The following is an 11,056-nucleotide window of genomic DNA, read 5'->3' on the forward strand; positions in this document are numbered from 1 at the left end:
TCCAGACCTCCCTCCCTCCCTTCGTCTCCTTTGCCCACTGACCCTCCGGACGGAGTCCATTTCCCCACAGCTCGGCCGCTCTCAACGGTGCTTTGAGGCGCACTGCGCACACGGGTGGTGTGGTGCGGTGCGATATGATGTGAAGAAGAAGCACGGAGCGGCAGGTTAAGGAAAGAGAGTCGACTTCTAGAGAGCGTACACTTCACCTCAGGTCTGCTGGTTGCTAGTTAGGACATCTTCTGTTTGCCTTGCTAACAGCCGTGACTTTTGGAAGTCGCGCATGCAAGCAAGCAAGCAAGCAAGCATGCAGTAACTTCTAATCTGGCCTGTTGCTGTTATCAGGTTGAATCCACCTGCTTGCTGGACGGTCGGTCGGTCGCCCTCAACCTGTAAGGATGACCATTCAAAAGCCAGCCAGCCAGCCAGCCAGCCAGCCAGCCAGTCATTCTGTTGTTAATGCTCCTTTGAAAAATGCCCTTTTGAACACAATGGTTTTGCTTTCTTGCAGCCAAGCTTTGAACCTTTTGAAAAAGTAGAGTGCCGCTTGTTCTTCCTTTTCATTCGTTCATGGTACTAGCATGCTGCGTAAGCCTGCGGGGAATCAATTCGAACTGGGCAGGGAGACTTTTTCAAAGACGTCCCGTGCAGTCTCAACTAGGGGTGTAACAATACATCGATACACATCGATTAATCGATATAATGCTCTACGATTTATTGGCATCGATGCTAAAGGTAAACATCGATTTATATCGCCGTGTTTGACCTCGGACATTAGAGGCGACTTTATTTTGAAATCCAGTTCATTGTTGCTTGCTTCCTCTTTCCGGGAGCAGTGTTGTGAGCAGAGCAGGCACGTGAAAGGGGAGGCGACAACTAGTACGCGGCTCCTGGGCTGGTGCTATGGCTAGTGTCCAAAGAGACGAGGAAATTTGCTCCCCTTTAGGCTTCAAGTCATTCGTTTGGAAGCACTTTGGATTCCAAAGAAAAGATGGCTCAACGGACAAGACACGTGCAGTTTGTAAATCCTGCCATGCGGTGATCAAATATACAGGGAGCACAAATCTCGCCGCACATTTAAAGAAAAAACACGACATCAAAGTTCAGTGTTAAAATAAGCACTTTGTATACTACAATACTCTTGTCATTTCCTAAATAAAGAGTTTGCAGTACCTTGTTGATTTTGCGTATGAATTGTTATAAATCAGGATATTGTTCTATATTTTTTATTAAAAAAAAAAAAATCGATCGTAGAGCACTATATCGCGATATATCGTGAATGAATCGCAGCAGGCTTTAAGATATCGGCAAATATCGTATCGTAGTTCTTTATATCGATATTATATCGTATCGTGAAAAAACCCGCGATTTACACCCCTAATATCCAGGTATCGGGTGCTAACCAAAAATCGTAAGCATTTGTGGTTGATGTGCTATTTGAAGCAATAATTACTACGCTTTAGTCAGTCATTTATAAATAAAGTTTTCCCCTTTTCAATTTGTGGTCGAAAGCCATACGTTTTATTTGTAACTCCACTTCCTAACACTAAAGTATTACAATATTAAATGTAAGTATCCAGTGGCTTTATAAATTGATAGTTATAAATCGATTAAGCCATGTCTCTTTTTAGATTATACTAGCAGACAAAACTTTTTCCCAACGAGAGAGAGAGAGAGAGAGAGAGACACAGAGAGAGAGAGACACAGAGAGAGACACAGAGAGAGAGAGAGACACAGAGAGAGACACACAGAGAGACACAGAGAGAGAGAGAGAGACAGAGAGAGAGAGAGAGAGAGAGACACAGAGAGAGAGAGACACAGAGAGAGAGAGACACAGAGAGAGAGAGACACAGAGAGAGAGAGACACAGAGAGAGACACAGAGAGAGAGAGAGACACAGAGAGACACAGAGAGAGAGAGAGAGACAGAGAGAGAGACAGAGAGAGAGCGAGAGAGAGACAGAGAGAGAGCGAGAGAGCGAGAGAGAGAGACACAGAGAGACACAGAGAGAGAGAGAGACACACAGAGAGACACAGAGAGAGAGAGAGAGAGAGACACAGAGAGAGAGACACAGAGAGAGAGACACAGAGACACAGAGAGAGAGACACACAGAGAGAGAGACACACAGAGAGAGAGACACAGAGACACAGAGAGAGAGAGACACAGAGAGAGAGAGAGACACAGAGAGAGAGAGACACACAGAGAGACACACAGAGAGACACACAGAGAGACACACAGTTAATAATTCATGTACATGACGTAATACTTTTTTCTACAAAATTCAATAGATGACTCTCCAAGAGCAAGAATGCCACTGCATTTAAATTGTTTTTTTGGCGGGAAATTACACTTCCGGTATCAATATCGGATCGAATATCGGGTATTTTGGGTAGGAAATACTTGGTATCGGATCAATTCCGAAATCATTGGTATCGCCCATCCCTAGCTCTCGTATCAGACGCTTGCTCGATCACCTGCTCGTTTGCTGTCCCGTGCGCGCACGGAGCGCGGTGGTGCGTTTACGGGCAGTCGGAGAAATCAACGCCAACAAAAAAAATTACATCCAGCCTAGTTAAGACCATACCAAAGACTATAAAAATGGGACCCATTGCCTCCTTGCGTGTGTGACGATCATTGGGACTTAAAAAAATAAATACAAATAAAAAAATTACTTTTTTTTTGTACCCATGTAAAGTGCGCACCCCAGATTTTAGGACAATAAATTAGTTAAATTTTGCGCACTATACACGGAAAAAAACGGTATTCATCACTCTTACTATTGATTCTTTGAATTTTTGCCTTCTTGTTTTTATATTGTGTCGCGTACTTGTATGTCTATCGTGTTATGTGTCTCATCACCGTGGGATAGAGAAAAACGCAATTTCGGTCTCTTTGTGTGTTGTGACATGTGGAGAGATTTGACAATAAAGCTGACTTTGACTTTGACTTTGAATAAACGAGGGAAAAGTAACTAGTGGATCATTTTCAGATATGTCACCCATCCAGGAAAGCACAAAACGTTCTGGGTTGGAATGTGGAGCTTTTTGTGAGGATGTCACAAAATGAATTCATCAACGTTTGCGTTAGTCCTGTTTTTGCTTTGTGGAGTGACTTTTTGCCCTTTTGGACGTAATGAATGGCAACAAGCATGTAATGAGTGTGAAATAGCTCCCTAACAAGGGTGCTCTTTCTATACCGTACACCATCAAGGTTTATCAAGTCATCCCGTGATAGACTCATGGCATCAGTGGAATGGAAAAAAAATTGTACAAGGTCGGGGGGCACAGGGACACAGAGACCTTTCTTTGGTGCCCCCCCTCCCCAACCACCAAATTCTCACCCTTTAGATGGCACTTGAATTCGAGGCAGGATTTGATGTCATGAGATTGGTTGCAATGCAAAACAGAACATGCTTAATTCATTCATTACTGTTAAAGACGCCACTGCACTGACAAGCTCATATGTAGCACCCCCTAGTGGAACGTCGGTGTAAAAATCTATATTGTGATAGCGTCCCTCACTTTCCAATACTACATTCCGTCCGAGTTTCTCTTAGCGTTATTTGTAAACAATCAGGTTTCTTTCCAGTGGGATAATTGGTGGCATCATGTTGTTGCATGTGAGATTTAAAGCTCAAATTCTGCTTCAAGACTTAAATGCTGGCGTCAGTGCGGCAAGATCACATTTGAGAGATTAAAGTCTTACAAAATGTTTGTAAATATATGACCCATGAGGCTGGACACGTGGCCAGAAATGAGAGCAATGGCGGAGGAAGAGGATGAAGGAGTGTGTGAGAAAACACATCGACTAACAATCATCATAAAAGTGACAGCGAGGAAAATATGGAAGGGAAAAGGGAAGTTTTTATTTCAGAGTGAAAAGGGGAGGGTGGGGGAGAAAGAATGATCACCGAAGAGTTAAGCAAATGGGGTTACAAAGCCAGTTGACGGTGAAAGAAAGAAAAGACGATAAAGATGGAAAACGATCGATTATGGAGAAGAGGCCGATTCACTTTCCAATGTTCTTTTACGTTTGTTTGCATTATAATACTGCCTCTCAGTGGCCAAGGCGGGGATACCAGCATCATAATACATCTAGAAAAGTCCTTATTAAAAGGACAAAGGAAAAAATTTATCTTTGTTTGTTGACCTTTCCGTCCATTTAAGATAGAAAATTGTTTTTAATAACAGGAACGATTCAACCCGTACCATTGTTTACTAAATGAGGACGCACAGACTACAAGACCCACAATGCACTACGCCACTTTTCTCTGACGTCATCGCACCGGGTGGTCAACTGCGCGGCGTGTGCGCGCTTTTGGAGCAGCAAGAGTGCAACATTGTTCCAGGTTTGTTTTCTCCTACAAACGTCACTTTTCATTCAGTGTTGACTGTATTGATATGTGGTTGCAGACGATCACCGACAGAGGGCTGTATAGCCTCAAGGGAACTCGGTAGGACGGAATGTATGCACAGGCAGTGGAAGAAGAGAGTTAGCATGAGACTACCAGAGTGATTAAATAAACAACTAGCTGAAGCTAGTATAAAGTTCAACTGAATCCTAAAGCTAATTTGATCAGTGAGAAAGATTTAAATGCACTGACTGAGAAGCCTAAAAAAATTCACAGAAAGAGTCACACCCCTGAAGGCTTATAATAATCAGCCAATAAAGACAAAAGGTGGATGCAGACTTAAAATAATGGCAAAAGGCAAACAGCATAACCTGTTATTCACCATTGTGCCAAATGGACACGAGTCTCTTTTAGGAGACAAAGCCTCTGAGGATCTAGGTCTAGTAAAGAGGATCTATCAGATTAATACTGACAACATTAAAGTAGTCATGCAAGACAAAGGACAGGAACAAAAACAGTGTGAGGGAAGTGCAAACATAGTGGAGAAGTTTTCTTCTGTCTTCAAAGGACATGGGACTTTACCTTACACTTACAAAATACAACTCAAAGATGATGCCAAGCCTGTTGTGCACGCCCCAAGGAGAGTGCCAGCACCACTCAGAGCTGGCTTGAAAAAAGAACTTGAAAGAATGACTCAAATGGCGGTCATTGAGCGAGTGGAAGAACCCACAGATTGGGTCAACTCAATCACGTGTGTCAAAAAGAAGAACACAGGTGCCTTAAGAGTTTGCCTTGATCCCGAAGATTTAAACGAAAACATAAAGAGAGAGCATTATCAGATCCCAAAACGGGAAGAGATCCTTAGTGAAATGACTGGTGCTAAGTTTTTTTAGTAAACTAGATGCCTCTCACGGATTCTGGCAACTGAGGCTTGACCCGGAAAGCAGCAAGTACACCACCTTTAACACACCATTTGGACGTTACTGTTTCTTAAGACTCCCATTTGGCATTAAATCAGCGCCAGAGATCTTCCACAGAGCAATGGAGTCCATGATAGAGGGTCTGGACGGCACCAGAGTCTACATAGATGACTTGGTCGTCTGGGGGAAAACACAACAACAACATGATGAAAGACTGGAGAAACTCTTTCAGAGAGTCAAAAAGCATGGACTAAAACTGAATAGAGACAAGTGTCTCTTTGGTGTCAAAGAGATGACTTTTTTGGGAGACAAAGTCACAAGTGAAGGTGTGGAACCTGACCAGTCAAAAGTGCAAGCCATATTGGATATGCCTGCCCCCACTGACAAAAAAGGTGTCCTGAGAGCCATGGGGATGATCAACTTCCTGGGCAAGTTCATCCCTAATCTTACCTCTAAGACGGCATGCCTCAGGGAGTTACTAGAGCACAACACAGTATTTGAATGGACTCATCGACATGAGAGGGAGTGGAAAAAATTAAAGGAAACTGTAACTACAGAGCCAGTCCTCCCATTCTTTGACCCATCAAAACCCACAAAGATCTCCACTGATGCCTCAAAGGATGGTTTGGGAGCAGCACTGCTACAAATGAATGAGGACAAATGGCAACCTGTAGCATATGCGTCTAGATCAATGACAGAGACCGAGCAGCGAAAGAGACTTTGGGGTTAGTGTTTGGATGTGGAAAGTTTCACACTTATGTGTATGGACTGCCAACCTTTACAGTAGAGACCGACCACAAACCGCTCATCACAATCAGAAAAAAGAACCTTAACGACATGTCACCCAGAATTCAGCGCATGATGATGGCATTGCAGCGCTACGACTTTGAGCTTATTTACACACCTGGAAAATATATTGTACTGGCAGATGCTTTATCTCGAGCACCGGCACCAAACAGTGGCATGCTGGTCACCCCGGTGACTGATGAGTCGGAAACACACATAAACATGGTGACTGCTTCACTCCCAACATCAGATGGTATGCTACAGAAAATTGTTCAGGAGACAGCAAAAGATCCTCTGCTGCAGAAAGTTTCACACCATCTACAGAATGGATGGTCGAGAGGAGTCTGCCCAGGGTTTTACCTACTTGTGTGTGGCGGATGGGCTGCTACTGCGACAAAACAGGATTGTCATTCCGCAATCCATGCGCCAGGACATGCTTCAGCGTATACATGAAGGACATCTGGGCGTGGAGAAATGCAAAAGGAGAGCAAGAGGAGCAGTTTATTGGCCGGGCATCAACAAAGACATTGAGGAGATGATACAGCAGTGCGAAACGTGTCTCAAACATCATTACAAACAAACAAAAGAGCCGATGCTAATCGTAGACCCACCCACTGCACCATGGCAAAAAGTGGGAACAGATTTGTTTCATCTGCATGGCAAGGACTATCTTCTGGTGATAGACTATTATTCTAACTATCCAGAAGTTGCACAATTATCCAGTACATCAGCACAGTCTGTCATCACACACATGAAAGGGTTTTTTGCCAGACATGGAATCCCGCGATGTGTTGTCAGTGACAATGGTCCACAATATGACTGTGGGGAATTCAGTGAGTTTGCACAGGTATATGGATTTCAACATGTCACCTCTAGCCCGTTGTATCCACAGGCTAATGGACAAGCTGGAAAAGGGGTGCAGATTGTAAAGAGACTGTTGAAAAAAGCAAAAGACTGTAAAGCTGACCCTTACCTGGCTTTGCTAAGCTACAGGTCTGCAGCTCTGGAGTGTGGTGCATCACCTGCTGAGCTACTCATGCATCGCAAGCTGCGCACCACACTTCCACACATTTCAAGACACAATGATAACAGAGACACAGATGGACTGACTGACAAACGAATGAGACTCAAGTACAGACAGAAAATGAACGATGATAAAACCGCAACACAACTGGAACCTCTTCAGGAAAGGGATGTTGTGAGGATTGAGGGTCCTGAGTCCTGGGACAGAAAAGCCAGAGTCCCCAGTGAAGTAGGTCCCAGGTCTTTTGTGGTCGAGACAGAGAATGGACAGGTATTAAGGAGAAACAGAAGGAGTCTGTTAAAGACTCGGGACATTGAGAATCGAGCTGAGGAGGTTGGAGCTGAACAGCCAGAAGGTGCTACTCCAGATGTGCACCACAGTGAGCCTCCTTCACCTCCCTCAATGACCGTGACACTCAGAAGGTCTACTAGACCTAGAAAGCCCCCTGGGAGGCTCATAGAACAAGAGTGAACTGTTCAACTAATATAAAGTGAAAGAAAGTTGTTGGCACTAGGCACTGTTACATTAAGAAAAAAAAAAAAAAAGGTTCATACTTATGCTGTATTTGGTATGTTAAATGTGTTATTGACTTTTACAGTTGTGTAAATGTGAAGAACAATTCAGTGTTTGATATTCATTGGATTTGATCCATAAAAGTTAATGGTATGTTGTCATCATATCGAGTATATGGGTTAAACGACATTTTGTGTTACACGATATGTTCATGTTGTGTTTGCCTGTTTGGAAGGGGGATGTAATGATATGTGATTGCAGACGATCACCCACAGAGGGCTGTATAGCCTCAAGGGAACTCTGTATGACGGAATGTATGTACAGGGAGTAGAAGAAGAATGTTAGCAGGAGACTACGTGAGTGATTAAAATAAACAACTAGCTGAAGCTAGTATAAAGTTCAACTGAAGCCTTATTTAAGGAGCATAAGAACTTTACATGGACAACAAGTCAAATGAGCAGGAAACGCTTGAATGATCCTGAAACATGGATTCCCTCCCTCTGCTAATCAAAAGCTGCTTTGTACTTGTTCCACAAGGTCCGGCCTCTCTCGCTCGGCTGTGAGTGGTCGCTTTTCCCTCCGACTTCTTCAATGCAGGCCCACTACATTGGTGTCATCGAATTGGTAGAGAGAGCGAGAGCAACTTGGCTGCAATTCTGCTGCCCAATGCGTCCATATGACTTTGTTGCCAAGTTTATTGACTTTTTGGACCGGAGTGAGGATCTTTTTCTTGCAAAGAAATTCAAAAGTGGCACATTTCAGTTCAAGTGTTGCTGTATGCTGCTGCTATGTATTGAGTGTGGTTTTTTTTCTTTCTTTCTCAGATTCCATCTATTGAGTGAAAGAGCTGTAGTGGATGCTGTTCGCTCTGGTTTCATTCCGTCGAGCTGCAGCGCCGCGACCATGATGACGGACGGTGTTCACACAGCGACGGTCTTTACTCGTCCGAAAAGAGTGAGATACGGCACAAAAATGAACGGAATTGCAACATTAGTATTTGCTCGAGCACAGGTGATGGGCACACTGCCAACTTTGAGGTGGGTGGCGGCGGGCTAATCTAGAAAGGCAGGACAAAGAGGAAGATTAGGCTGCAAAAGGCAAGGAGGGATCGCTGAGAGAAAAAGGAAAGCAGATAAGGGATAATGAGGTCTTCACGGAAAAAGAGGGAGGGAGGGAGGGAGGGAGTGACGTGCGTGCGTGCGTGTTAGGAGGAAAAGGAGGGAGGGAGTGACGTGAGATAAAGGTTCAAAAGTATGATGATGCTGTGTGGCATGGCGCTGCCTCAGCACAACTTGAGAGAAAGAGAGCGAGAGAAGCCACAGTCAAATGTCAAAAGTCTTTGTCTACGTGTGGTCCAACTAATATTTTGCGGCTTGACAATAATCTATCGTGTTTCCCAGAATGTGTTTTTTTTGTATTTTGTAAGCGCTCTTCCTGTTTAGCTGTGTGTATTTAATTATTAGCACATTTTTTTACAGATTTACATCAGTTCCACAAGCACCTCGTGCCATGACAAATGTCCATTTCGCAAGGGAGAAGCAACGAGAGAAATACGTATACGTCACATCTTCTGATTCACCGACGCCACAAGTCGGACTGTAAATCCCAACACGGATAGGAAGTCAATATTGTGCACGTGTGATCACTTGATGCTCCGGCTGATGAAGCTTCAGAATTATTGGCAGGAGGAGAGAAGAACACCTCTGATGTTGACGGGCGATGCATGGAAAATGCGAAGATACCTAAGAGCGATTGCTCCCCGAGGAGTACATGCCACTCCGAGGGGAGCGCAATTCTCTGGAGATATTTTATAGTCTGAGTGAGCGAGCGAGAGAGCGAGCGAGTGAGCCTTTTTTTCTGCTGCCACTCAGCAGTAAAATGACTGCTCCAACAGTGGGTCCCTTTGCAATGATTTTCTCTGGGTTCTGCGTATTGTTTGGCCATAGAAGTTTATTGACACAAGTGACCGTTACATGTGGGAAGTGGGTATATCAAATCTGCACACCCTGGTTTCAATGGCAGACTTTGTAATGAAATGAGCATATGAAATGAACCCCTACACCTTATCCAGCCATTATCTGTACTCAAATGTAATGACTTAAGTGACATGATTGGTCCCCAGTTTTGCTAGGTTGCCATGGTTTCTGTTCGCGTCGCCCCTCCCCTCCTGTGTTCCCTCAATCAGTGTGATCATTCTCACCTGCCTCTCATTTCCAGTCTTGTATTTAAGTCCTGTCTCTGTGTCACTCCCCTGTCGGTTCATTGCTAATGTCACCCGGTCCCTTTGTCTCACATCTCGGTCAGCTTCTGTTGTTGGTTTGGTTGCAAGTCATGTCTGTTTACCGAGTCTGTAAGTTCCTGCAATAAACCCTTTTCCAAGCTGCACGTGGTCGCCCTGCTCCATCTTCCACTCCGTTGTTGACATTAAGCCCATGTAAAGTTCTGCGGTTCTCGTCGGCTTTTCTTATCTTTCTAGCAGTAACTTGAAGCCTTTGCGCAATTTGGAAATGTTCATTCCCCTCCAGCTTGATGAAGGTGCGCAAGTTCCTGCTGAAGTCTCAATGAGTGATATGCTACCTTGAGTCTGACTCGTGTGATCACTCACTGATGAGCACAGTTTTGTTGTGCTCCATTGGATATCAAATGCCTTGGCAATTATTTTGTGCCCATACAAATGTCAGGAAAAGTCATTTCCCATCTGAACTTGATTTTGGGATTAATCAGAGGCACTTTTAATGATTGGTGGCAGGTAGGCGGCGGATGCCGACTCCAATTGAACAGGACTTTCAATGGCATGTGTTAGGAGACATTTCCTCACTTTTATTTTTCTTCCCCTCTTGAAAAAAAGACCTATTTTTTGTAATGAAGTTATACACATACAGTTAAAGGTCATGTTGATGTTGGGAAAAGTTTTCAAGGGATTTATTGTGCTGAGTTTTTTTTTTTGGGGGGGGGGCGTCACCAAAATGTGGCATTTAAAAAATGGCACGTAGTCTTTTGGTTGACACGGCATACGTATGGAGAAAGTAGTGCCGCCTATATCGGCTGGAAGATCGGATTCTTTTCTTGTGTAGCGTGAGTGAGCGTTGCCCCATGATGCATTGCCATTCAGAGAGCAGCTTGACTTTTTGATTCATGCCACAAATAAAGGAGCGGCGAGAATAACACCAAGCAAATGCAAGGTGAGTGAGAAATGTTCCACATAATGAACAACACATTGTAAGTTACACTTTCTTTCGATGATTGCTTGTTTTGTCCTTCAGTGCAGCGACACCAAAGATGGCGCTTTTTTTTTTTTCTGCCCCTCGTTAATGATTTTTAATGAATGCCAAGAAAAGCGTTTTTTGAAAGGCCTCGCGTCTCAAAGTCAAAGTCTGCTTTATTGTTTATCTCTGTGTATATGTGTGTGTTCGTCCGTCCATCCGTCCGTACGTATGTCATAAGTGTACGTTTCCGGTGGCTGCAG

The 11,056-nt window shown here is 44.0% G+C and overlaps 1 protein-coding gene across 4 annotated transcripts; it reads left to right on the forward strand.

Moving 5' to 3' along the window:
- Nucleotides 1-3,718: 3,718 nt before the first annotated feature.
- Nucleotides 3,719-9,975, forward strand: LOC133150311 (uncharacterized protein K02A2.6-like). Of its 4 annotated transcripts, none has more exons than XM_061272761.1 (4): nt 3,719-4,344; nt 4,409-8,338; nt 8,415-8,544; nt 9,069-9,975. In XM_061272761.1, the coding sequence occupies exon 2, from the start codon at nt 6,304-6,306 to the stop codon at nt 7,546-7,548; it is 1,245 nt and encodes a 414-aa protein (XP_061128745.1). In that variant the 5' UTR covers nt 3,719-4,344; nt 4,409-6,303; the 3' UTR covers nt 7,549-8,338; nt 8,415-8,544; nt 9,069-9,975. The 4 variants fall into 4 exon arrangements, with proteins under 4 accessions (XP_061128745.1, XP_061128747.1, XP_061128743.1 ...); XM_061272763.1 differs by having other exon boundaries at nt 4,409-8,305; nt 8,415-8,601; XM_061272759.1 differs by having other exon boundaries at nt 4,409-8,305.
- The last annotated feature ends 1,081 nt before the right edge of the window (nt 9,976-11,056 follow it).

Source organism: Syngnathus typhle, linkage group LG2 (genome assembly GCF_033458585.1).
Source record: "Syngnathus typhle isolate RoL2023-S1 ecotype Sweden linkage group LG2, RoL_Styp_1.0, whole genome shotgun sequence".
NCBI classification, from domain to species: Eukaryota; Metazoa; Chordata; class Actinopteri; order Syngnathiformes; family Syngnathidae; genus Syngnathus; species Syngnathus typhle.

Excerpts from the sequence above, each read along its gene's own strand:
- LOC133150311 (XM_061272761.1), top strand. The coding sequence starts at position 6,304 with ATGGTATGCTACAGAAAATTGTTCAGGAGACAGCAAAAGATCCTCTGC.